This window comes from Corvus brachyrhynchos, unplaced genomic scaffold (genome assembly GCF_000691975.1).
Source record: "Corvus brachyrhynchos isolate BGI_N302 unplaced genomic scaffold, ASM69197v1 scaffold103, whole genome shotgun sequence".
In the NCBI taxonomy this organism is placed as follows: Eukaryota; Metazoa; Chordata; class Aves; order Passeriformes; family Corvidae; genus Corvus; species Corvus brachyrhynchos.
Window position 1 is genome coordinate 2,550,714 of NW_008237436.1, and position 27,866 is coordinate 2,578,579.

The window sequence follows — 27,866 nt, forward strand, 5'->3', positions numbered from 1 at the left end:
CTGAGAGGCTTTTTTTTTTATGTAAAAATATTTATATACTAGTTTGTATCAGCTGCAGTTTACAGGCAGCTTTTAGAGGCATGTTAGGTATTTGTAACACTATTTCAAATACATTTAAAAAGAATGGTACAGGAATGAGCACTAAAACACATTAAACTACAAGCTTTTCTTATGCTTAGACACTGTGTAATGCAATTTTACCTAAACATCTGGTACCCAGGTTGCATGCAAGGTAATATTATTGAGAACATTTGTTTAAAAACTAAATATTTAATATTGGGGGATGGGGAGAACTAGCACTTAGCACATGAGGAGTTTTATGGATGTCTCAGTTTACAGGATGTAATAAAATAAGTGCTTGAGTGTTGGACTTCTTTGGTACATATATTTAATCATGCTGTGTCAAGGAGTTCCAGCCCTTTTTGGAGGCTGGTCTGCGCTTGTGCAGATCACAGAGGCCTTTTCGTAATTAAAAAAATACAATTTTGGTTTTGTCTTGGGGGCATATTGCAGTGGCAATGGTAAACTATATAACACTCAAATGGTGGTATGTTTGAGCCCCCAGAAGCCTTATTTTTCATTATTGTATCTGCATGAAACCTGTTGAGTATATACAATGTCAGCAGCATGGTTTCACTGTACAGTAAGTGAGATACTGACTGAATGGTTTCCAGGCTCCTAAACTGTGGACTTAAAATGCATGTTATGTGCAACATCTGTGTTTCCTTCACTAACAATAAAAATGTACTAATGATTCTTTCAGAAGTGTTGGAGGAAGGTTTCCAGGTTCCAGCATCGATAGCAGAGCGATATAAAGTTGGAAGGACTATAGGAGACGGAAATTTTGCTATTGTGAAGGAGTGTATAGAAAGGTGAGGAGGATAATATGCTTATTACTGTAAAAAAATTCATTAATGTCATGCTTTTTCCAGATCATATCTTTATTTGTAGAATACAAAAATGTAATAAGGTAATGTCTCAATGCCAGATGGAAAAACTAACGTCCTTGTCAAATGAAAAAAAGAGTGAGTTCAAGGGGCAATCTATGAATTTAATTCTTTTTGGGGTTTATATGGGTTTTTTTCTGCTGCACTCCACATGATTTTGCCAGTTCTTTGTGTTAAATCTTTCTTGTTGCATTGAAATAACATATTTTCTTGCAGTATGTTCTTGCAAGTCTCCTTTTATGTTGGACCAGTGGCACATTTCACGTGTAGGAGCACTCTCTAAAGATGTCAGGAAATTATGTATTTGTGGTGTAGTGGCAATGATCAGTACAAAGAGCTAACTTTGGATCCATCTATTCTGCCATCTGACACTGAGGAGTAGTCTCTTCCGTGTTTATTTTTAATTAAATGGACATCTAACTCCTGCTTGCCTGCTTTGTGCCATTATATTTGCTCCTTCCAACTTTATGAGCCTCACTGCAGAGACCAAAATCTAACTTCTTAAGTGACCTTTACTGTTAAGAGGTGAAAACAGTCATTGATTTTAGACATCTGCTCCAGAATAGAGAAGTCACAAGTCACCTCAAATGTCAGTGTTGATGAAAATGTCCAGGCTGACTAGTTCATGTCTCTTGCTAGGTCAGGTCAGGTTTGAACTGCCTCTACCCAACCTTAAGAGTGTAAAAATTAGGGAACCAAACAGAAATGCTCTAAGCAGAACTCTGGTTGGCTTTTGGTGGTATTGTTAAAAATAGGACACTATGGAATATAAAAGACAGAAGGTATTTCACCTGTATGTGAAATGACTGTAAGATTGCTCATGTTAGATAGGAGCAGTTCAGACAAAGCAAAAACCTGCCAGAGCTGAAGATGTCCAAAAGAGAGAACAATAGAGATGTCAAGGTTTGAGAATGAAATTTCGTGAGTTAAGTTTTCTATCCCCTATTACCATATCCTGGAGAGGAGACTCTTACAGAAGTCTATAATCTCACCTTGGGGCTCGAAGAAAAAATTGCTCTTTAGCCTGTAAGAATATAATATAAACCCTGGAGAGTGACATTAAATCTCATGTCAGACAATGATAAATTAGCCTGGCTGGTTTTAAACTAGTCTCCTTGGAAAAATACAGGTCCACCTCTGCATCCAAAAGTGCAGCTTGGAGATCAGGAAGACAGCTGTTGGGGGAAAGGGTAAGAGTGGATTTTGTATCGGCTGACAGTGTGCTTGTGGGACTTGGCCAAAACTCTAAAAGAAGCCTCTAGCACTCTGCCAGAGTGAGTTCATGGCGGAGCTAGTCATCCAGAGGGCGACTGCTGTTCAGATCAAACCTCATGGTCTGAACACTAAACTGTATGGAAACCTAAAGGAAGCAAAGCAAAACAGTGTGAAAGAAAAAAAGCACTGTAAAACCCTATGGAGGAGCGTGGCTGATTAAAAAGATGGGTAAAAACACATAGCTAAGAAAAGAGAAAAAGACAGCTAAAGTTGAAGTGAATGGTGACTGGGAAAAGCAGATTAGAAGCTAAAATAAAGAAAGGTTGTGGTTTTACTAAACTCATTCAGCTGAAAATGCCATTTGTGCTGAGAGACAATACAAATGTGCTAGTGTGCATGTTACAATTCTTTCCTGAGCTCAGAGAAAATACATGAACAAAATTAAATATAGGTCACATTACACATAAAAATAGTACTGATTACAATATCCTTGAGAGTTTGAATGAAAACTGTTTCCTGTCCTCCTGTCTATCCCACTGGTCCCAGAAGTATCCAGTAACATGGTGTGTCTAATGAGTATGTACTCAAATAGCGTGATTACCCAGGTATTCCCAGATATATGCTCTCTGAGCCATACCATTCCATAGATCCCATTTCTATCAGAGAGCTACTACTTCAGGAGATCTTGAAAATTAAAGTGGAATTACTTCTGTTAGTTTCCGCTTCTAAAGCAGTATACCCTTGCCATCACAATTGTGGAAGGATAAATTAAAGACTCAGAGGGTAAATTAAACCAGTACATGTGAAACTCCTTCAAAAATATTCTTTGCAGTCTTTTTAAGCCTCTTTAACCACCTTGCTTCAAAGTTTGAGATGTCCATCATTTGCAGAGCCAAAATTAATGGGGTGATACTTGGGACAGAGGACTTTTCCATTTTCTTCTGAAGTACAATTCCTGTGTGCATTAGACTTCAAAGGAATAGCACCATGAGGTGTTAAACAAGTAGGCATGGGTCTTGTTACACAAATTCAGTGGTCACATGGATACTTCTTCTCCATAGCTGTAAGATCAGTCTGTGAGTGAGTACTGGTTAATACATGTCTGTGAGCACTTCAATACATTCACAGGCGTCTTCTTCTGACAATGAACAGTCCAATTAGAAGTCAGAAACCATCTCCAAAATTTTAATGTGAGGACTTCTAAATCCCATTTTAAGCATCTGTGAATGCACAGACACACACACTTAAATACCTTTAATGCACACACAAATATAACAGAGATAGATTTTTGTCTACAGTGCAGAGTAAATCCCTGTGAACTTTGCAAAAGTGTAAAAGAGCCAGGGAATGTGGCACCAAGTCCTGTTGTGAGCTAGAGATCTAACTCTGCCATAGTGCAGCGGGTCCAGACTTCTGTCCAGCCATAACATGTTGCCTACTTTTTGTGGTTCCTTTTTATTGTTTGGAGTGAGCATGATGCCTGTTTCACAGTGACTTTCTGACATGGCCATGCATATTTTTTGGCAGTGTGTAAGTTGTAGTGCTGCTGACAGCCTGTGGTTCTGCAGCTTTTTAGGGGAACGGATTTACATTATCTTAGCTTTAATTTTCCTTTTACCAAAACAAAGAGTAGTCAGAGTTGTCATCTGCTTGTTACATATTTGCTCCATCATATGCACGATTTGTCCTGCGGTGTTTTTGTATGTGTTCAATTTTAACTTTCAGATACTTCCAAATTCTGACATTTCCTCACTAGCTCAGATTTCCCAGTGTCTTGGAGTACATGGAGTCTCCCATGGCCAACAAAAACCATCAATTTCCTTTCTCATGACAGAAAGGAAGCATTCCTAGGGCAACCAAGCAGCTTGGAGACTTCTATTGAAAGAGGCTATATTTTGTCTGAGTTTGAACCCCAGATATCTTAATTTCTAATATTTCTTGTTCAACCTCCTCCTTCTAGTCCCAAAAAATAGTGTCCAAATCTCTTCCTGTCCCCTCACTGAGCTTGGACTGTAGCCACTGAAGAGCAGCACTGAGAAGGGGTACCCCACATGGAGTGCAGCCAGTTTTGGGGGGCTGTAGCATTAAACCCCCGTGTGGGGGAGTACAGATAGGAGAAGTTTTTAATTTTTATTTGCACAACTCTTAAACAGATGTGCTGTACTTTTTTCCCCAATTCATAAATCTTCTCATCTTGTGTGATTTCTTTTAAGTGATGTCCTAATAGACACAGTTTTAGCTCTTTGCCTGGGAACTCAAACAAAATGACTATTTTGATGTTTTCTTTTTACTGAATTCCCCATTTTCCCTTAAATTAAAAGTAAGTGGTACATCATTGCCAGAGGAGTTCTCCATGTTTTAATATGGCAATGAAAATGCCCAGTTCTTTTCCAGATACAGTGTTTTCAGTGTATTACTCACATTGCATGTCCTGTTTGACAGACTGAGCACATTTTTAGACACATTAATGTCTCTGTTGAACATACTCTATATCAATTTAATGTATTGGTTTAACTACTGTGTTTTGTGAAATGAAGAATGAAAAAATGGCCCTGTATTCTTGAAAGGTTATTTTTTTTCTTAATTTTTAACCAAGCATGCCTAAGGGCAATGTAATAGATATTTGTAACCTGTTTAGGTTCTTATTACAAACGGAAAATATTTCAGTAAGATCTTTTTCTTAAATTACCCGTTTTCCATTTAACCTTATGGTGAAACTGCATCTTGTAAACAGAGCTTCTTGTTTTCATCCTTACAGCCATCTTTTGGGTTTGTAACTTAATTAAAAAATGGAAGTTGATACTGTTAACTTGTCTACAACTAATTTTTCTATGTTAGCAATCTAGATAATAAATATCAATGTGTATGTGGTAGTGATAAATATTATAAGGTTTCAAAACAACGCAGTAGTTAAAAAGAAATGTGTTCTCATCCGGAACTAATTCCTCTGTAATTCCTTACTGTCTCCAGAACCTTTTACATTCTGCCTAACAGCCAACATATTTAACTCTGCTGAATATCCTTGGGGTTCCAAGGACTGACCTTTTTATCGTAGCAGTTGCATACTTACTAAATACATAAAACACTATTCCAAGGACTGACCTTTTTATCGTAGCAGTTGCGACTGCAGATATGCAAACAAATGACTTTTCACTTTAAGTAAAAAGTAAGTCAGTATTTTCCATGGGTTGTATTTTTTGTGTAATAGAAAACAAAACTTTTTTGTTTTGAAAATACGTGAACCTGTGAACACTGTATGGTATTTTTACATAAAAGTGAAAAAGTAATAACAATTCTCATTAGAAAATGAAAGAAAAAATTAAGCAATTTCTTGTTTTGAAAACAATGAAATGTTTTCAAAAAAAAAAGTTTTATATCTTTTTCTCAGGCATGTGTATTTAATAACTTTGGCTCAAATTCACAACACCAGTCAAATCTAAGCTTTGTTTCTTGGAAAAAACAAATATTTGACTAGAACTCTTCACTACAGTTACTGTACTCAAATGAAAAATATAAACACAGCTGGGAAAAATATTCAATGTGATTGAACATACACTTTTTTTTCTCTTTCCTCAGATCAACTGGTAGAGAATATGCTCTGAAAATAATCAAGAAAAGTAAATGTAGAGGAAAAGTAAGTTCAAAAAACATATGACACCAAAGATGTTTTTTTCCAACAAATGTTTTGTGAGGGAACATTTTGGGAAACTGTTGGTATTTGTGTCCTTCCTGACAAGTGTTAGAATCTCTTTGGTTGAAGTCTTTTCCTGCCCTCTGGAGACTCGTGGAGTTTCAGGAGAAAAAGCTGTCATGTTCTTTTCTAGATGTGTATGTTGATTTTCCAGTTGGTTGTGTGTGACTCCTTGCTCTTTATCCATGTAGTTATAGCCTCTAATTTTCATAATTCCAGGTGTTATAGAAAGCAGAAAAATAATACAAATAATTATAACAAAGCTGGTCACTGTGTGTAAGGCTTAGGTTAATTAAATTGATGTCAATTTTACACCAATTGACTGTTAGCTTTTGAAAACTGTAACCAATGGTTCGAGAAGATACTATCATGTTGTTAAATCTAAAGATTCTGCATCAGATAAAATTTTAAAAACTTCTGTATTTTATTTTTCTCTGCATGAGACACACGTCTTTTCCTCCATTTCTTTTTCTGTGTTCTGCTCTCTTCTTTCAGTTGCCACATTGATGTTGTTTCTAGATATGTTCCTTCTGTATTGCTGGAGGCAACATCTGTTAGTTTTTTCAAAAACCCCAGAGAATCCATGCAGGTCCCAATTCTCTCTGCTTTTTCCACTGTGAATTTTTTTCCCACTAACCCACATTCATTGAAGATTTTTCTGTGTGTCAGGAACACATGATCCAGAATGAGGTATCTATTTTAAGACGAGTCAAGCATCCCAATATTGTACTTCTGATCGAGGAGATGGACATGCCAACTGAGTTGTACCTTGTCATGGAACTTGTAAAGGTGAGTATTTTGGAGACAAGCTGCTTACTGTATCAACCATGTTGAAAAATTCCATTCCTACTTAGGCTTACTAAAAATCATGGGGTCACAGAACAGTGTAGAATGGAAGGGGTCTCTGAAAGTAGTCTAGCATCATACTGAAAGATGTGTAACCCACTGTCGGATTTTTTTTTTATTAGCTTTCAAATATTTCATATATTTGTCTGACTTCCTGTAAGCCATGCTTAGAAGTGTCCTGTGGACAGTACTTTGGATATCACCAGTTTTGTTTCCTTCCTCAAAGGAATACTCATTAAAAAGCCATAATCTGCCTTGAGGTGAATTGAAAATATACACAGTCCAAACAGCCATAAATACCAGCCTTCAAAATGCAAAAAGTTCATTAGGTCATTAGTTTTTATTAATTTATGTTAAATCTAAACAATATTACATGTGTTTTTTCTCTATTGATTTATATTAACACAGTTTAAAACTTGCCTTCTTGATAGCAAACTAAATTTAAGCTGAAGGGGAAAGTGAAAAAGAAAAGCGTGCTATTTAAAGCACGATTCTATTCTAAAAAGTAAATTAACAAAAAAGCAAATGCAGTAATTTCTATTTTGGACCCTGTTTATTTCTTCACAGTGACTTCCAGATCTTGTGCATTTAGCTCACTCTCTGGTGGAATTGTATGTTCAAACTGGATTATGAAGCTCAGACCAGGTTATCTCTTGCCCCCATACTGTCAACAGTGCAGTGCAACAAATATGAGTTTGGTTCTGCTACTAATACACAAGTATGCCACTGTGCAGAAAAGATGGTAAAAATGGATTTGAGTAAATTGTGCAAATTATAACAGAAAACCGCTGAAGGCGTCTTGTCCTCCATAGGTACTTTACCAGGATACACCTGTTTTTCACATCAGCTGGTAGGATTTGTGATTCTCCTTCCTTCCTTAACTGTTCTGGGGAAGGATATTTTTCCAGAAGCCACCTCCTTTTCTGTATCCGGATTGGCACATTCCCTGGGGGCAGCCATCATACCTTTGCCTGGGAAATACAGAGTTTCAAGTGTTTAAGGATAAATGTGTCAATGAACTTGTGCAGCAGCAGTATTTGTGTGGAGGCCTGCTGTGTGTACACGCTCAACACTTCTGAGCAAATCAGGCACTCTGAACCCTGGCACCCAGATCACTTCCTCTCAAATTAAGAGTGTGGTCCTCTTCAGTGGGCATCCTCTGTATCCATGGCTAGAAACAGGCACCACCTGAGGTCGTGAGAGAAGGCAACTCTTGGCAAACAGGATTGTTAATCTGCTTTGCTCTGGTTGTAGTGGAGGTTAGAGGGTGCTCTTAATGTAGGCACCTCATGGAGATGTTAAATAGGGCAATCCCAGGTCCAAGTGTTTCTTAAATACTTTCTCAATCTCTGGTCTGGAATACAAGAGCAAGTCGAATGAGACGGGTTTTTGGTTTTTTCCATTATCCCCCATGCTCTGTGGCAGCACTGGTGAGACAAGCCATGTTCCCAGTCCAAAGCTGGAAGGCTGTGTGTGGCTCATGGATGGATGCCCACAGATTTTCCCTGTCCTCATGGCAGTCTGGGAAAGTCTTGTTATCTATGAGAAGCTCAGGCTATGCCCCACAGCTTAGGAGATGGCAACATTGTCCTCTTAGGTTTGCACCCGACAGATATCCTATTTGACTTGAGTAGTGCTGTGGAGCTTATGGTCCCACTAACCCCACTGTCCACCACCTCCAAGCTCTGAGGAAGCACACTGGGAGATGCTGGTGACAAGGAGCTGACATTTTTTTCTCTGATGAAAAAGTTAAATCCTAAGACAAAAGAATAATACTTTCAGAAGTATTTCAGAAAGAAAGACACTTTTTCATGCCATGAATCTCTTTGTATAACCAGTCCCAGAATAATTTCCCCACTCCCTTCACAATCACAGTCCTCTCTCTCTCTCAGGCATGCAATGTGAAATAGCACAGCTTGAGCTCAGATACCATTAGCCATCTAACACTATTTTAATCATAATTTCTGCTCTATTCTAAGTGAGCTCACTATGAAATCCATGCTACTGTCGGTTTTCCTCAGTGTCTGCAAGAGCTTGTTCAAAGGTACATCAATCCCTTTGCGCAGCGCTGTAATCACATGTAGCCACAGCTTCATCCTGCATTGACAAATCCTTCATCGTGGCCCCATGAGGTGTGCTAAGAACTAAAAGCTGTGCCTTGTCTAACCTGCCAAGACGTAAGCACATAGCTGGTTTCATGGGTGCAACCTGCTGTGCTATTCATGGTTGAAAAATGTGTACACTGTAGTGTCCAATGGATTTTTAATTGAAGTCCTACTCAGCTAAATGAGAGAGGAGGGGACTGAAAACTCTTAGAAAATAACTAGCCTAAAAGATGGATATAAAAAACCACATGCGTTTTATTCACTTTCTGGAGAAATCTGTTTTCTTGTGCTCTTTCTTTACTCTTCAGGATTGCTGCACGTTCTTTTAGCTATGTTATGGAAGGGCTTTATAGGAATCTCTGTACTTCTTATATCCTAGAGAACACTGTTTCAATAGTCTTTACTTTTATGTAGAATAATAGAAGAAATTTAAAAGAAATATTCTGATCCTGGGAAGTCAACTTTGTTTCTTTGAAGCAAACATCTATTCCTTAATATATAATTGGAAGAAAAGCCTTGTTGCACTCTATGGCACTAGGGAAGGCATTTCTGGAAAGACATTGAGTGTTAATTCACCAGTTGCTGACTGTTACCATTTCATAATGTGCACTGTAAGACTTGATTAATCATCTGTTATTGACTGACTTTTGAAGACTTAAATCAAACTTACAGACAGGAAAGAGAGGCAAGGAGAAAAGGCTTGATAGCGCAGGGCTGGGTTTCAGTTAGTACCACCCTGCATTAATTGGCAGTAACATCTTTGACATAAGTGACTGCTGCAAATCCCGCCCTCACCTCATGGCAGATAGGCCATTCATTGCTTTGTAAAGTGTAAGAAAAAGCACTTCATAAATACAAATATAAACACATTGCAAGTGGTGCTTGTAAAAGGAAGCAAAGACCGCGTTTCTGGCACATTGCCTTTTTACACAGCGAAACAAAATTGTTATTCAAACTTAACAGGGGTTTGGCCAATTTAAGAAACAAGATTTATTGCTGAGTTTCCTTTAATGCTCCAGGATATGATTTCACTTTTGCAGAAGAAAAAGAGAGATCATATCATTTACATAACAAGGTAATAAATAAATAATTGGTTACTGTAGTTCCAAGTACACTTCCTCATGTGCACAGATGATAAAAACTGCATTCAGATGTTTCTGGTCCTGTTTCACTCCAAAACAGGGGATTTAAGACTGAAATGTCATCCTGAACTCACCCCTGGTGCCTGAATAAATGATAGTGACCTGCTGTGTGAATCGGCTTAGCAGAACCTTGCAGGTTAAAGTGCTCTTTGGGGAGAGGAAAGTCTGAAAACAATTCTGCCTGATATAGCTGTCAGCTCTGTTAACTCTTTCCAGGATATCACGTCTCTTTTAACCGCAGAGAAACCTGCAGACTAAATACATGTTCTCTTTTCTTAGCAGGGTACCTGACTACAGTAGATGCTTAAATGGAGAAAATTAATCTGCTTGAGATTGGCTTGACTGTCTGTTAAATTGCTCTGCAGCCTCTATCTTTTTCTGAGTTTTTGTTTCTCCTATGCATGAACATTTGTTCTCTTTCTTCTGACTTCAAGCCAAAATTTTTCCTTCTGTTTTTAAGGGTCAGCTTCTTTCATTCTTGCTCTTCATAGCTCAGATCATTTTCTTTGGAGGCAGATGCTTTGCTGATATTATTGACACTTGGTCTGAGCATCTGGAACATATTAGATAAGACCAAAGATCTGTCTAATCCACTGCCTCATGTTAAAAAGCAGCTGGTACAGGGGTTTCACAGGAAGGAGCTTAGGGAAGATAGATTAGTTATCTCACATACTTTGCCACATGCTGATACCTAATACTTAGGGATCAGATAATGCCATGAAGTACATGGTATTGTACTTTTGCCAAATATTTGGCCTCTTTCTCTCTAATCCTCTATCTGGTTTAGCTCGGCCTTTTGTTCTTCCTTTTCCTTGACACCATGTATCTTGATGTGTCTTGAACAGTCACCAGCCAGGGCAAGAAGTTTGATGTGGTCCAGATTTGACAATGGTTGGCTGTAAGCAATTTCCAAAGAGCTGGGACTTTGCGTCTACAATGGGAATAAACCTGCCCTGGCATACTTCAGTGGCACCTCAATGATGCAAAAATGTTAATAATTTGGGGTTTTTTTATGACAAGTGAAGTCTGTTTTATCAGGTTTGAGTATTTGGTGGTTGTCTTTTCCTACCCTTTTCTCTGTAGCCAAATTCCTGGAAAAGTTTTTTTTTTCTTTGCCCCCCCCTTCTCTCTCTGGAAAGCGGAAAAACTGTTTGCTCTGGAGTTGAGCCTTAAAAAACCCAGAAAATATCTTGAAGCTGTTGATAAAACTATGAGAGCTGGTAAAGCTGGGACTCCTCTGTTTCCTTCAGAAAATACCTACTTTTTCTTTTAAATACAGCCCTCTGTGATTTTTTTTTTCTTGATGTTTTGACTGCAGCAGGGAATTTTAGCATTGTTTTTACAGAGCTATCCTTTGTCTTCTCTTTTTTCTTGTTTTTATTTTTGTTTGTTTGGTTTTTTTTTTTTTGTTGTTGTTGTTGTTGTTGTTGTTCTTGCTGGATTGTGTTTTCTTTATAGTGCTGCTTTGATTTTGGCCAAAGGCTCAATACCTCTGAGTAGTATCTCTCAAAAGATCATTGGTTTTTCCTGCACTCTGTCAAGCTCCCTTCCTAATCTCATCTTTAAAATTCCTTTTCCATCTTTGTCCAAGTACTTCCAAATTCCAAGTTCCTTCTCCCCACTTGCCAACTCACCTCTGGAAATACAGTCATGGCTGCCTCAGACGCTGGTGAAGATCATTTCAACTTTGAGGATTTCTACTTAGTTTTTCTTCTTTCATCTTTCTGTCTTTCTCTCTTGTTTTCTTGTTTTTCTTTCACTGACAGCAGCTTTTAGTTGAATTAGGCTGCATGATGAGCTGGAAGTGGCACAAGCTGCCACCTGTGTCACCCAGTATGATTGTCTGACATACATGCCCTAAAGTTCTTCAGTATTAACTGCAAGAGGCATCACATTACCAAAAACTTGACATCTTGTGTAGAGAAAGTGGTTTCTAAAGTCCATGTTTTCAAAGCTTTGTGAGATGGAATCAGACTTTTAAAATATGATAGCCATGATGACAGGTAGCTAGTTTGAGTTTTACTCAGAGTTCCTTCATCTTTCTGGGGTTCAGTCAGGCATTGGGCAAAGAATTGATGTCAGTCTGTTTGTGATTATAATAAAGAGTGCCAAGGGTTGGTAAATGTCATCATGACAGGCAAGTATGGAGTCTTGCCAGAAATTTGTAGCAGGCTCTGAACACACAGGCTGGCAAGTGTTGGACGTGTTACAAAAGCAGCAACAGGTGGGAATGGTTTGCAGTAGAAACACCAGCCTCTTGGCTGACCAGCTCAGCCATGACAAATGGTTTTGAATTATTGATCTGCTCACCTGCCATTACAGGGGATGTCATCACAGAACCCATAGTTTATAGCTGAAAGGAAACTGTGCTGCTCCCTTCCCATCCTCATCCTCCTCCTCCTCCTTTAAAAATGTTCCTTGATCTTCCCTAAATTTTTCAGTCATATCACAAGCAGTATTGCTCATATCCCATGGTAATTTTGCTCCAGGGAGGAGATCTTTTTGATGCTATTACTTCCACGAACAAATACACAGAGCGGGATGCCAGTGGGATGCTTTACAATCTGGCCAGTGCCATCAAATATCTTCACAGCCTGAACATTGTCCACAGGGATATCAAGCCGGAGAATCTACTGGTAAGTAAAGATTCATCTTTCAATGTTGTTGATAACGTGGGAGAGTGTGAGAAAAGGTCTGCACTTCCTCCTTCCACATGCCTGCCAAGTTTATTTCAGTCTTTTAAGTCACTGATCTTTTAATTTTAACCTTTGCATTGTAAAGCTCTCCTAAGAATAACAGCTGTCACAGTAAGTACAGTAACATAAGGTGGTATGTCTAGACTGTTCCATGGGACACAGCAGCTGAATTATTCCTGGGATCACTAGAAGTGAACTTCTAGTAAACTGCAGGATAATTTCAAGCTTCTCATAAATGTAAGTGTTCTGTCCTCAGCAGACTATTCTGTTCTTCTGTCACTGCCTAAATAATTAGCAACCCTTTAGTTTTACAAGTATGGTGCATGTTAATGCTGTGCCCTAATCATGTCATACATCAAAGCAGAGCCAGGAAGGGACTTCATTGTCCTTCTCCTACTGCATCTCCCAAATAATCCTATAGCCCTTTTTATTAAGCCGCTTTCCCAAATAGATAGTCTAAATCTACATTTTTCTGGCTGAAACTGTATGAGCCTTATCCACTGAAGACAATGAAAAACATACCCTGGAAATTAGTCTTTTTTCTGAGAATTTTGCACACTTGAGTGAAGCAGTTTTATCCTCCACATAGTTTTATTTCTTCTGAGAAATTAGCTTCTCCTGATTATTTCATTGTTCTGAGTTTTCACAAATTTGCTGACATTTTTCTGTATCAAGATGTCCCAATTCTCCATATATTCTGCAACCATAAAACAATGTTCATATAATCATAGAACATCAGTTCTCTCAGCTGTGTGGTCTTGGCCATGACTTAATGCATTTAGTCTTGCTTGACACTGAAGAGGTTTTATGAGAAAGTTGACTCCAGCAGATCTTACTAAACATCCAGGGAGTGGGATTTTTACAGTTGAAGTTCCTCTAGGTTCTGGGTAAGACAGTAACCTGCCCTCATTTTCCAGAAACTGCTGAAAACACACTGGGTGGAAGTTTCACTAGATACTAGTGACTGATACACCTTTCTTGTCCCTTGTGCTCCGTTTGCATTTCTGGTGCTGGTGTTGATAAGTGGCTGCATGCAGATGTTGTAGCAATCCCATGCCAGGATTCATTAATGCTGTTCCTGGAGTGGGCAGGAGAGTCTTGGTCTGGGACAAGCCTTGCCCTGCTGGCCATCTTGACTTGTCTATAACTGCCTAAACTCTATTGTTTTCAGAGTTAAAATTTTTGGGGGAAAGATGTGGGCAGGAGGTGTGGGCAGGAGGTGAGGGCAGCAGGGAAAGGATTAGATTTGACTGCTCAGCTTTTCTGGTAATTACCCACTAACAAGAATATCATGTTGTTCACGGTTTAGCTGAATTGTTTCTGAGTGACTTTTTCAGGGTTGTGCATTGATTTTGAGACAGAGCAGTAAGGATGCAGCATTTAACCTCTTGCAGCATCCTAATTCTCAAAGATCAGCATTTGATTCACAAATTACATTAATTCTCTAAGGTTTATCAGGTCCTTAAAAGAAAAAAACACTGCTTCAGAAGAGTGCTTTGGAACTAGCCTTATCTGAGCTCTGAGCCCAGTTCTAACACTGGCTGCCTGTGGCCTCAGTGTCTCTGAACCTTTCTGCTTTTATCTTAGCTGTGAAATGGGATGTGTGGTTCCTTATGTCGCAGAATTGCAACTAGTGTTATTTTCATGGCGTTTATAAAGCACTTGAAAAATGCCACATGGGTCTTAGCGTTTCTCTTGCTAAATACCTTCTACTTGCCTTTTGTAGCCTGCCCTTTTCCTTGCAGCTCTTTAACCCTTCACCTAAGTGGTTATGGAGGTATTTTTCCCTTGTTGTTCTTGTGCTGTGGCTTTCCCTCTGTTACTGTCACGGTGTTGCACGTGCAAACCCTGCTTGTGTTGTTACAGTAGGTTCTCCTGGCCACTAGTGTTTCTCTCCCACCTTCTCCCTATCATGGATTGTAACTTTAGGTTTAGAGGAGCATGTCCCAAGGCTAGCAACCCCATTAGTGGGAAAAAAACAACAGGGAGGATGAGCAAGGCTGTAGAGTTACTACAGGAAAACATGGAGAGTGAAGGGGAACATGCTGCTCTGGAGAGGGAGATGGGAAGAGGATGTTCATCTGAAGTTTCTTTATTTCATCTCTTACCAGACCCTGGTAGAGCCTTCCCTTTCACCTTCTGCTTTCTTTCTTTTCATTTTTCCTTCATCCCAAAAGTAACTTTCAGGCTTAGAGCTGATGTGTGAGACCAGCTCTAGATCCTGCTAATAAATCTTTTTGTGTGTGAACCTGTCCTGTGTGCAGAACCCATTATTTTTTAACTGCTTAAATATTCCATACTATCCTCAAGGCATGTAAAGTCTACCTAATGGTCAACTGTCCAAGAGTTTAGGGTATGCTGAATACCTGTGATGTTTTAGCTTTTTTGTTTAGTTTTTTTTTATTCTCTAGGGAGTCTTCCACGTTTTAATTGGAACATTTTTCATAATTGTTGCTATTTAGAACGTTTATTTTGTCAAGTCATGGGATGTCTTTATAGCCATATAATAAACCCTAGAGAACAACTTCTCTGACTGTTGCCATCTGCACTGATCACAAGAGCAGCTTAGAAAATACTGACAGTCTTTATACTAATAGGATACATATGGTGGCATACAATTATGTGTGGCTGCATTCAATTAGTGTAGTACAATTACGCAGTTTTATTGCTTAGTTAAAACAGTGAAAGCACTACATAGTGGGCAATTTGCACTAATCCCCATTTCTTTAATTGCCCTTCACTATTTAAATGCAGGAACATATATAGCATTTATTCTGAATAACATGAGTGTTAAATTATCTTTCCCATTCCTTGACCAGCAAGTAACATACCACAGCTTCACACTGGGTTCTTTTTTATATGGAGTTATAACAGGGTGAGGAAAAGTTACTTTCTTCATTTTTTACAAGTCAACTGAAGTAGTTTTCCAAGCAAAGTTATTCCTAGAAACATATGAGGCAGAATACTAGAAAGTACACTGTACCAAACCTTCTGCATTGGCAAATATTGCCAAACAAACCTCTTCTGTAATTAATTTCTAATATGGATGGGTCACAAAAGGTGTGGTCTGTTGAAGGAAGGAACTTATGTTTGCTACGTTAGCACAGCTCAGAGAGGGCTTTGTAAAAGATAACTGCATGAAACAGAATGTGAAATACTAATTAGGCCAGATTCAGCTCTTGATGTCTAAGTGCACACTTTACATATTTCAGCAAGTGAATATTTAAAGCCCTATTCTCTAGACTTTAATTAATACTGTTGTTGAAATTAGATTTATTACTGCCATTTCAGAGAGCACTTTCTTTAGTTTCAGGAACCAGATGCATTTAACAATCTGTGTTTTTAATAAAACCATAATTGCTTTTTTTTTTCCCAGTGCTTTTCTATAAACATAACTTTTTTCTGGCTTAGTAGAAGAGAAATTTGAATCCATTTTAAATTGCTGGTCATCTTAAACATCCAGTTGAATTTTTAAAAGTAACATAAGGAGAGGAGTGTATTTCTGTATTCTGAATGTCTGCTTGTGGCTGTATCACCTGGTAAGCAGGGATTCAGGGCAGAGAAGGGTTTTCTCTCTAGACGTGACTAATATTAACAAACAAGAAACTGGGGGATGGGGGCTGTATAACATAACTAATTATTATGAGCTGTAGCAGATCTGTAGCAAACAGTGGTGAGAAACTTCAAGACTTTATTTTTGCTCCAAGTGAACTCTTCTAAGGTCCCCTGTAGAATTTATTGTATTTTTATAAGAAAAGATCTACTATTTTCTTCTTAAAACAGTTGTAGATAAATGTGATTTTGGATGTAGGAGTAGCTGGTGAAGATATATATGAAGGATTATTTTGGTTTTGATTAGGAAGTACGATAGCTTTAATTTTTGCACAGTTTTGCTGGAAATTGTTTATACAATATCACTAAGTGGTGATCCAGACTGCATGGAGCTTTGGTTTGGGTTGCAAAATAATAAAGTGATGCATATATATTATAAGAAGGCCTCCTGTAGACTATTTTTTAAGGTGCTGTTGTAGAAAACATTCCAAAATGGGAAGCAAGAACTCAAACCAGCAACTTGATTAAAGATAGACTTACAGTCTAGTGTTTAATTTAGATACATTTTTGTATTTTTTATTTTAAACTTTTTTTTTTTGGTAAAGTTTTCAGTATTTGTAGGTTTGGGGCCATTCTTTTGGTCTGAGCCAGCTTTTAAAATTACGTATTTTTTACTGATGTTTCTAGCTTTTTTTTCATGCAACTACATCTTAATCTCCCTTTGCACCTATAAAACCCCGTGAAAGATCACACTGCTGCTGTGAAGACCAGGTTTTAGGACAGGATTCTCCTGTATCCCCATTAGCAGCCCTAGCTGCCTATGTCCCGTTGATCGTGACAGTATCATGCCAATAAGACACTTGTTGGTGTGTAAGAGTCATCCAAGGACAGGACAGTATTTCTAGGTGAAATAGTCCAGCCAGGTTTGTGTCTTGTGGCTTCAGCACACAGAAGAGCCTGGAACTGCTATCACTTTTGTATTTTCTAAGTAGCTGAAGTTCCTGTGCAAACCTTTAAGCTCTCTGCAAGTAAAATGAATAAACTCAATCCCCCTAGACTGTGAATTCAGTGGGGAGTTAATGTAGGAAAGCCACTGTTGGAAGGTCACACATTTGCTTCTGGGCTTTAGCATCTTGCAAGTGGTATGTCTTTTGTTGGACAGGTAAGCGAGACAAGTCTTTTCCAAACATCCTGACTGTACTCAAGGGAAGTTGTCCAAATTGTCTGTGAATTTTCAAAGCATGCACGGAAATATGTTAAATGTAGGGAGGAGAAAAAAACCTGTAAATAAGAAGGAACATTTCAGGCAGTTAGCAAGTGATACAGTAATTACCTTGATGGTATTGTGGTAAAGCTTTGAATTTTTCTCCTGATTTAGGTGTATGAACACCAAGATGGAAGCAAGTCCCTGAAGTTGGGAGACTTTGGCCTAGCAACAATTGTGGATGGACCTCTATATACTGTCTGTGGGACACCAACATATGTAGCTCCAGAAATCATTGCTGAAACTGGGTAAATCACTTGTAGTGGTCATACATTGATGTGTACTCAGTGCAGGACATTCTTGCCATTGTGTCTGATTGGAGTTCTTGCAATTAAGATTTTTATGCTGCCTTTGGTTGGCTATGGTGCAGACTCATGGCTGATAGAACAATTCACTTGGAAGGGACCTCTGGAGGCTATCCTACCCAAACCATTCAGAGCAGGCTGGCTTTGGAGTTATATTGGTCAACCTCTGCCAGCTGTTGGCCTCAACCTTTTCAGCTTAACACTGAGTTACTAACTAGCCATTTGCAGATACAGTGGAAGTAATTCTGTTCTCTAGAGACTGCTAACTACCATTGACTTAATTCTATTTCATTATTACACATTGTTCTCTTCTGATTTGTTCCACAGAGTAAATGCCTGCTGGCTTGAGCAGCCTGTGTCACCTTTGCAGACTTCATGTTGATAGGCATCACTAACTCAAGTTACCTCAACTTGAATTAGTTAACTAACTCAAGAATACAGGCCAACATCTTCTGTGCACTCACACATTCTGATCTAATGTAATTTTAAGATGTAAGTGTAAAAAACACTTGATAGCAGAATGAGGATTGGTAGGTAGAGAAAGTTCAGATGAGAATTTATAAGAAATTATTAATGATTCTGAACATGTTTCCTCTGTTCTGGCACTGTAGTCCATAGGAATGGGATGTCTCTAACCATGTCTCTCACACTTCTAGATATGGCTTGAAGGTGGACATCTGGGCAGCGGGTGTGATTACTTACATCCTGCTCTGTGGTTTTCCTCCATTCCGTGGGTATGGACTGATCTATTCAACCATCCTTGTTTTGTGAATTGGTCCCTGTGCTCCTTTCACATTAAGCAGAGATTCCCACTGGTAGAAGTTTTCTGCTTATAGGGTTTGGTGTTTTTTTCTGTGCTCTGCATAGTGTTTTACACAAGCCCCATAAATGTCTGATTTTATGGTAAGATCTCTGTCTCATGTTTGTTTATTGTAGTTTAAACTTCATTGCATTACAAAACAAGAGCCTTCATTACAGGTTCTGTGTGCCATTGCCTGAAGTTTTAAATACACTGTGAAATAACCATCTTCTTTCATGGACAGAATGCAACATATTTTGTGGTTGGTAAAAGGTAATTAAAATGTAAGAAACTTAATAAGGATGTGTCAGATATTTTATCCCCTCAAAGCAATTTCAAAGTTGTGGACAATCCTAAAGAATAGCAAAAAGGAAGAGTGTACCAAATGCACTGTGTTTTGCGATCTCACCATTCACACCCATGGCTGCATGATTGGGGCAATCAACAGCTTCCAAAAGCATACTAAGGCATCAGCAATTAAAAACAATTTTAAGAAGTCTATTGAAACCACATCTGAAAATAATTTCTCTTTGGGTTTTGTTGTTGGTTTTCTTTGGTTTTTATGTTACAGAAGTGGAGATGACCAAGAAGTGCTTTTTGATCAGATTTTGATGGGACAGATGGATTTTCCATCTCCATATTGGGACAATGTTTCTGACTCTGCGAAGGTGAGTTTCATAGTGGATGGTATTTTCTTCTACAATGTTATTTCCAGTGGAAGTGCCTAATGCACGTTGCTCTTTCACAAAGTTGTATTTGACATGTCTCATACATCTCCTGCTACACCTATAAATTCCTCTGGGTCACCAAGCATGTTTTGTTCGGTTACTGTCTCTTAGACTCCAGGTAGTTCTGAAATGGACCCCATTCTGAAATGGACATCATATCTCTATGTGGTTTCTCACACAACAGACACACCAGCAGCCCTTATTGATTGAGAAAAATTTAAAGTAATTCACTTCGTAGCTCGAAATCTCCCTTGGACTGTGTTTTATATGTACTAATGAGGGCAACCAGGTACTAACCTGGAGCCTTTGAACATGATATAATAGTATTATGGGGAGGCTGATTTCCCTTATTAGCCCCATTAGATGTTATGTCTGTTGTTTCTTTCTGTCAAAGAACCAGGTCTCCCATTGCTGTGTTGTTGCAGTGTGGTACGAAATAACAGACTTGTTCTGGTCACAGCTCTTGACCTGCAGCCTTCGATGTGCTAAGGCAGATATAATTATTTACAGATACAGAGTTCATTATACTTGCAGAGCAGATCAAGTTTTTCAACTCTCACCAGTACACTAGAGCAAGAGTTTAACTCAAAGATTTTCTAGGGATCTGGCATTCACTATAGTCATACGTATAAATATATGTGGACAGAGACATAATACATATGTGTACGTAAAAAAAGATTCATATGGTCATTCTGTAGATAGATGAGTGCTTACTTTAAGTCAGTTTACTTCTCTAGTCTGTAAGACAAGTCTATGAAAAACTGTCTTCCTGTTTCCTTTAGTGTGACAGTGTTTAATTAATCACAAGAAAAAAAAAGTGAAATTTGAAGGTGGATGCAGGTAATGAGAGTAGCTCTGGATCTCCATTCTTTGGAGAGTTACATCCTGCTTTTATGCGTTTTTAAGGTATGTGGAGGGTGATCAGGACTAGCATTTTAGCCTGTTAACTTATGAGGTTAATGAATGAGATAGTCATAGAGTTGGAAGTCCTCTAAACTGAATCACTGTGTTGTAGAAGGCATTATTTCATAGCATCATTAGTGCGAACCCTGCAAGTCCTTTGCCAAAGGTGTTTTCCTGTGAAACTCCTTCTTCCAAATAGTTCAGTCTAAAATTTCTGTTTTGAAGCCTTAGCCTATCCATATAACTTATTTTTGTAACTAAGAATTACTAGCTTTTGTCTTTGGTGATACACCTTTATTTGCTGTCATACCGCCATCCTGTTTTCCATGCACTCCACTCTGTGCTGGAATTAGATGTGTGTTTATTTACATGCTAGTTGAAATCTAGGTGATTGCAGAGGAAATCAGAGGATGAAAAATAATGGTTTTAAGTGTTCTTTTTTTTTTTTTAATATCTTCTATGTCATTTATACAAGATTTTAAAGTAAAACTGTATTTGCTGCCTTTTTTTTTCTACAGCAGAATTGGCTTCTTCTTAATGGGAAGCTAACCTAATTTCATGGGACCATCTGTTTTGCACATTATGTACTAAGTGCTTTTCTCTTAAACAGTGGCTTCAGAACTGTAACTCAGAACTGTCTTCTAGCTTTTCAAGGTACTGTTAGATACTGATTTAAAAGTTCAGCTGAGAGTCCATCAGTTCATAGTTTTTCTATTTTTTAAATAGTCAGTGTATTTCTGCAGTTGGTAGTTCACTCTCTCTTTGAGCACTCTTACAAAACCAGTTAAAGAGTTCTTTAGTGAATGAAATGTTGATTTGTTCTTTAGAAGTGTTCTTTAAATTTGACGCGGTATTCAATTTCTCAGGAACTTATCACAATGATGCTTCAAGTAGATGTAGATCTGCGATTCTCAGCTTTGCAAGTTCTTGAGCATCCATGGGTTAATGTAAGTATTTTCAGACTTGTAGATGCTTTTTGTAGTTTGGCACCTTTGAGCTATTCTGTCAAGCCCTTGCTATGCTCTTTTGGAAGCCAGCACATTCTAAAGATGCCACAGATTTAACTGGAAATAAGCCAAGTTACAGGCTGATTTAGTGTATTTTGTACCTTGGAGTTTTCACTATTTTGTGTGTGCTCAGCTACATTTTCTCTGAAATGGGCTTTCAGAAAATCTCAATCATATTTGATAAAAGTATATCTCTAACACAGCTTGCAGATTTAGTGAGATATTTTGTTCTCCTAAGATCAGGTGGACTCAAAAATCTCAAAGTCATGATTAAGCGTTACTGAAATATAGTCCATACTGTTAGGCCTACTTGATCCAGAATGGAACAGGCAAACATTTAGAATCATATTTACTTCTGATGATATTTAAGATTTGTTAATTATTCCAGACTATTAAACATGCTTTAAAGTATTTGGATGACAAGAAATAAAAATTTGGGATAATTTATATTCCAATTCAGAAGGGACAAATGAGAAAAGAAATACAATTGGGATGAACAGAGAAAAAAAAAATAAAGGAAGAAGAAATAATGCTTCATTTTGTTTGTTGCAAGTTTGAGTGTGCAGTTCTCCCTGGAATACTATTTGGTCCCTCGGCTGATGTATCCAAAATCCCTTTTCTCACTAAAAAAAAGTATTCTAAAAATTAAAATATACAGTCACCTCAGATATTAATTTTTTTTAATGAAAGTGTCCTCTATACAGTCAGAGTAGTGGTGATCAGTTAAGTATTTATCAAGTATATGCTTTAAACTTGGAGGCTCCCTTATTGCTCAAACCAATTTTATTTGTAAATGCTATTAACATGCAGAGCACTTCTGTGGTGTATGAAGAGTGCAAGGATCCAGGACAATGTCTAATGAAAATCTTTTCATTTTTAAGATGATATTCAAGCAGCTGAAATATTAATTTTCCCTGGTGCCAGGGGCTGTCCTTGGACACAGTGTTCTGTCACAGTTTATAATGCCTTATGGTGATTGAGGTGTCTCTCTGTCTCCATGGGAGGAGGACATGTGGAGATTTCTGGAGTGCTGCAGAGGAAGAGATGGAAGTGACTGATCAGAAGCCTGTACCCTGCTGCTGAAATTACTGAAATGTCACTTGCTTACACCACTTAAGGAAGTGGTCACTAATCTTCCATTTTTTCTGAAAAATATATTTGAAATGTTAATGCTACCCCCAGATACTTCTTTTTTTTTTTAATTGTTTCACCATGATGTGTTTTAGAAGGCCATTTTAGTGTGATGTATAAAAAGGAAGAGGTGCAGCTCTTTGTCAGTAAGCTGATGGTGGCGGTGTGCAATTGACATGAGGATCTGCTTCCCTGCCCTCAGTAGTACCTGCTGGTGAGGATGGCAGGGGAGAGAGGCTGGAGGCTAAAGACTTTTAACACTCTAGAGCTCTGCTAGGAAAACCTGAGTTCTGGTTACTGAAGCACCTTGGCAAATTCCTGGATTTCTGTGCAATGAGTTAACATGTAGAACCCTTTGCCAGAAGGTGATGTAGAAAACTGGTATAAATGGATTCAAAAGGGAATTTAATACATTTTTGGAGGTAACCCCATTGGTGCTTATTAAATATAGTGATGTGGATATAACTCTTGGCTCACAAAGTTCTTAAGTACTTGGTTGGCATGAACTAGAGGATATACCCGGGGAAGTTCAAGATCTATTTGTTCAATATACTACTTCTTGAAGAGTGACTCTGATGCACTGTTAGAAACAACATGCAGTGATCAGTTCATCTTTAGTCTAGCTCTGCTGCACTTGTAGTTTTATGCTGGTAATAATTCTCTGGAATCTGTAGCATTTCTGTCTATAAGTAAGTGAAACAAATATTCCATGACAGTTCTGTAATTCCTTCTTTTCTGCTGCTTTTAACACCTGAAACAAATCAGTATTTTGTCTTCATCGTTACACTAAAGATAGTTCATAATGCAGATCAAAACTGCTTTTGAATTCTCTTATGTCCTCCATATATTTTTTTCTGGAAGGAAAAAGGCTAGCACAGGGACCAGTTCAGGAAAGCAGTTGAACACATTCCAAACATTGCTCCTATTTCAAGGCATCACACGTGGAAGCACTTAATACTGGGCATAAAATTAACTAGATGGCACTACAATTCTAGTTCACATCGGAAGAAATAAGAATATGGCTGAGTTGAAACAGGTGCTTAAATGCTTCCATGAGAAAGGGCACTTCCCTGAAGTGTGTCTGGGCAGTATCAGTAGATAAGGTAGCAGGGACAGCCCGTTGATGCACAGAGGCAGAACGTACAGTGTCAGATCCAACTACACATCCCTCTGCCATCACTCTCTTGATCAGCTGCAACTCTGTCACACAGCATCCCTAGACCTCATTGTCCCAGCTTCAGGACAGGGAATTAATACACTCATCCCTGTTTACAAAAGGCTCTGCAATCTACGTGTTGTAAATTACCTGAGCAATTATGCATAACTGTCTTTCTGAGAAGAAATGGCACATGGAATTTTCACCTATGCTGCATTTCCACAGGTAACCTGCTTCAGTACTTTTCCATGGTGTCAAATGCTGGACTTTACTTTCTCTATTGATTTCAGCTGTGATAGAGTTCACTACAATGCTTCCCTTAGTTCAGTTTTGAACCTATTCCTAGAGTGTTAAATCTGCAGCTAAAATACTAGATGGAACAGCTGGCTTGAAAAGCAGGCATGTGTTTTCTTCGACAATTTTAAGAAACATTTTCTCTCTTTGATCAAACTTTTGATAGAAGTGTTGTAACTGCTTACACTATATAAAACCATTTTGTAGATTGTAAATAACCATTCTACTTTATAGCTGCTTGCTATGTGATTACTTGGTAAATTGCTGAGATTCCTGGAATGTGCTTTGACAGTTTCAGTAGGAGCAAACCCTCATTTCAGTTTAAATTTTTGCTATAAAAATATCTGGAATGCTCTTGGAAACTGCAAAACTTGTCATGGTCAGAGTCAGACCAGTAAAGCAGTTTCTATGTGAATAATATCCCAGCTGTTTTCAATTCAAAAAAACAAAACCTGAAAAGATGTTGGCTACATGCCACTGCCACAGATGGAGATCTTGAATTCTAAATGCAGTTCAGCAGCAGTTCTTTGCCCCCACCATTTAGTTTATTTGAATTCATCTCTCCTGTGCAATACACTTAGACCTGGAAACAAATCCATCTGTTTATACTTCCCCTACAGGGACCCCAGCTCTTTACTTTACCTGCTCAAATTGTTTGCAAAGCCAAAGAATTATAAAAGAGGCGGGAAGCTTGAGGTCTGGCATTTTAAACTTTAAGGCTATTGATAACTTGAAACAAGTTACAGGACAAACTCACTATTTTTTTGTTGTTGTATAAGTAGTAAATGTTTCCTTATACATCACTGAGCAGTGAATGCTGAAAGGTATGGCTTGCATTCTGTAAATCCTTCTCTGTTAAAATAATCAATATAAAATGTGTGTTGTTGTGGGAGGAGGAAGATGGCACACACCAGCCTAAAAAGAATTAGGGAAACTGGAGCTTTTACGTTTTTCCTTCACTATGTCTGCCTTGGAAATTTGTGTGCAAAAGAAATGAATAACCAAGCAATAATTAGCAATAAGATAAACATTTGTAAGAAAATTAATTTTGAAAGACATTCCTTATTTGGCAGCTGCACTACTTTTGGTTACACCCTAGGACACTGCACAAAGAAAAATTTCCTTGTAATCCTTAAAGGAAACAGTGTCCAAAAGCTTTTCCTGCTCTTCTATTTGCTCTCATTTCCTGCTGTTACGTGTATAATGATCTATTCATCTGATGCTTTTAGACCTGGAAAGTAAAGCTCTTGTGACCATCTTGTGTAATGGATCTAAGTGCTTTAGGGCAGTGGGAGTCTGGGAATCCTGAACTTCATTACATCTTTTTAACACGTCTTTTTACTTTGAGTGGCAGTGTCTCCTGCCACAGAGAAAAATGCAAATATGAGACCAGTTTTTATCAATTACTGGAATTACTCCAAGACGTTCTGCCTCTTTTTTATTGTTTTTTGTTTTGAATTCTTGCAAGTAGACCATGAAAGGTATTTTGTGGAGTCTGGTTAAAAAAACCCAAAACACCCCAAACCAAAAAACAAAAGTATTTTACCATTCCAAGCAGTTTATATTGTCTGTGTGAAAACTCAAATTCTGGACCAGAGTTTTCAAACTCTTTTGACTGCTCAGCTTCTGAGGTGTGCACAGGAGAGTTCTTCTTTCAGAGTATCAGCAGTCAACATTTTCTCAAACTCATGACTCTTTAAAGTTCCCAGATGGAGCGTCAAAAGTCACTAGTCACCTTTAAAAAAATCTTATGATTACTGCTAGTGCTGAGATTAAGTTCTGTGATCCTAACCCGCTGCAAAAAGCAAAGACTTAATACAGGGGAAAGGAACACTTAACCACTTCAGGGTTTGACATCCCTCCCATTTCAGCAACCCACTGAAATTCTTGTCAGCAGTGTTTACCCTGTTCTCCAGTGCTACAACTTAACCTGCTGATTTTGAGCAATTTGATTTTTGATGGGTGTTTTGTTCACTTCTTGCCTTTTAAAACTGCAAAGCAGCTTGTTTTGTATTTAGTTAAACAGCTGTCTTCTCTCACCCTCAATAGCTCTCTATTTTATCGTTGACTGAAGTGATTCCAGGAACCAGTTTAATATATATTGATTTGTTTATAAAGCATGTTTTTATAAAAGAGAACTACTAAACATCAATTGGCACCAACAGTAGTAATAAAAACTTAGTAACAATAGAGGAATTCTGATATATCCCTATGCTGCACCTTAAATTGAGCTGGAAGTTATTTCATCTAAAAGCTGAAGCCCAAACGATGTGTCTGTGGAATGTTGCCACTGGAACTGTGGGTGTGGTGCTTCACCAATAAAACATGACCACAGTCTTGGTAACTGTTGTCTTCTCTGTAATTTAGTCTTTTGACAAGATGACACGAACGCCTGGCAGGCTTTCATGTCAAGAAAGCCAAGAGAATGATTTTATTTTTTTTTCCCTCCTCTAGTGAAGAGGAGTTCACTTTACAGACTAGCTTTCTTCTGGGAAAGGCAAGGTCAATGGGAAGCAGGTTATTTTTAGGGGTCATGTACCACCGAGCAAGGACTCCCCAGTGCTAGACAATAATCAGCTACTGGGTTGTATTGTTTTGTTTTGTGTTTTGCAGCTGTGTGCACTTGACCATATTTTGCCAGCTGAGACATTTTGTTAAGGGGTGAGTAAGGGATCTCTAAACACAAACTCCCCAAGCTAAATAAATAACAAACCCTACCAACCTCCCTGAAATTCCCATATGCTCATTGAACTCTTGATTTACTGCAGCAGCTCTGTAACTCTTTAAGGGCACTTGTAACGTCTAAAAAATACCAAAAAAAAGTGTCTTTCATCTCTCACTATTCTGACCTTGTCTTGTTTACCTGTATTCTACTAGGATTTTACCTAAGTGGAGTTCAAGAATTATTTCAGCTCTTCATACCTATACATACCATGCAGTACCAGTCAGGGATGACTATGGCATGTGGTCAGTGACCTGATACCCTGCATATTTTGCCTGTTCTACATTTTGTTCCCTATTCCACCTATTCTGCATATTGTTGCCTGAAATCCTGCACATTCTGCTAGTGAGGAAGTCTCACTGAGCAGTGGCTTTTTGCACATTTTTCAGGCATAAGGATCTTTTCTACAGTTTCTAAAAAAACCTCCACGTTTCCTGGGCTTGGATTCAATCTAGGACTTGTGCAAAACTTCAAACTCCCTTCTTTCTGCTTGGGTTTCTCCTCAGCATGGAGGGTGCCAGCATGCCTAGGTGCAGGTTTCCTCTGAAAAGAGGGACATCTCAGCTGGAAGGAGGAATGTCCCAGCCCAGCTACATGGCACCTGGGCTGGAGTGTGTGCACAGCTGACCTGCTTGGCGCATGCCACAGCAGAACGTGTCTGCCTCTGCTTGGCCATGCACTTGTGTGCCTACTTGTACCTCAGGTTAGCTCAAGGTGAGAATATTTTGGCATGGAAGAAGAGGACAGCCATAGCTGGCTCCAGCCCTTCTTTGCTTTCCCAGGCAGTCTGTACCTCTGTCTGCATTCATGTACCTTTCCCACAGCATTCCAGGCTTCTGTGCCTTGGGACTGGGGAATGGAATTGCAGTCCCTTGCTAGTTGGAGATTTGATCTGTGGAGGTGTTTTTGATTAAGAATGGCTTTACTATAGCACAACCATGGTCTGTGGGGAATGCCACCACAAGCCATGAGCACCTGACCTGGCCTGCAGACATGTGCAATGATGCATCCTGGTGTTGGTGATGTCTTACACTCACCCATCCCAAGGGTCTCAGGCAGGGCATGTCTCAGCTCCCATCTTACCTGGGTTTCCTCACTGTGGACTCACTGGGCTGTGGCTGCAGCTTTTGCCCAACCCCATAGTCCCTGAGTGTGGAGCCTTTACAATGTAGGACCTCATAAGTGTCTCTCAGGATTTTTGGAGATCCTTTTCTGCATCCTGACAGGGATGCAGAAACAGGGCCTCTTGTTTTTGTAATATCTTGGTACCTTCTACTTTTGAGGTCATTATCATTAAATTTATGTGATGAGTAAACAGAATCTTAAGCACATCTGAGTTTCTCAGGCTTTGAAATATTAATGG

At 38.6% G+C, this 27,866-nt stretch overlaps 1 protein-coding gene across 3 annotated transcripts in view; it reads left to right on the forward strand.

The window, feature by feature from the left end:
- Positions 1-27,866, forward strand: part of DCLK1 (doublecortin like kinase 1) — a 241,133-nt gene that overhangs the window by 189,104 nt on the left and 24,163 nt on the right. For all 3 annotated transcript variants that reach the window (XM_008631433.2, XM_008631432.2, XM_008631434.2), the window contains 8 exons: positions 764-872; positions 5,739-5,796; positions 6,523-6,642; positions 12,436-12,582; positions 17,573-17,706; positions 18,420-18,497; positions 19,134-19,230; positions 21,060-21,140. In XM_008631433.2, the coding sequence (XP_008629655.1) occupies positions 764-872; positions 5,739-5,796; positions 6,523-6,642; positions 12,436-12,582; positions 17,573-17,706; positions 18,420-18,497; positions 19,134-19,230; positions 21,060-21,140 (824 nt within the window). The remainder of the gene's footprint in view (positions 1-763; positions 873-5,738; positions 5,797-6,522; positions 6,643-12,435; positions 12,583-17,572; positions 17,707-18,419; positions 18,498-19,133; positions 19,231-21,059; positions 21,141-27,866) is intronic.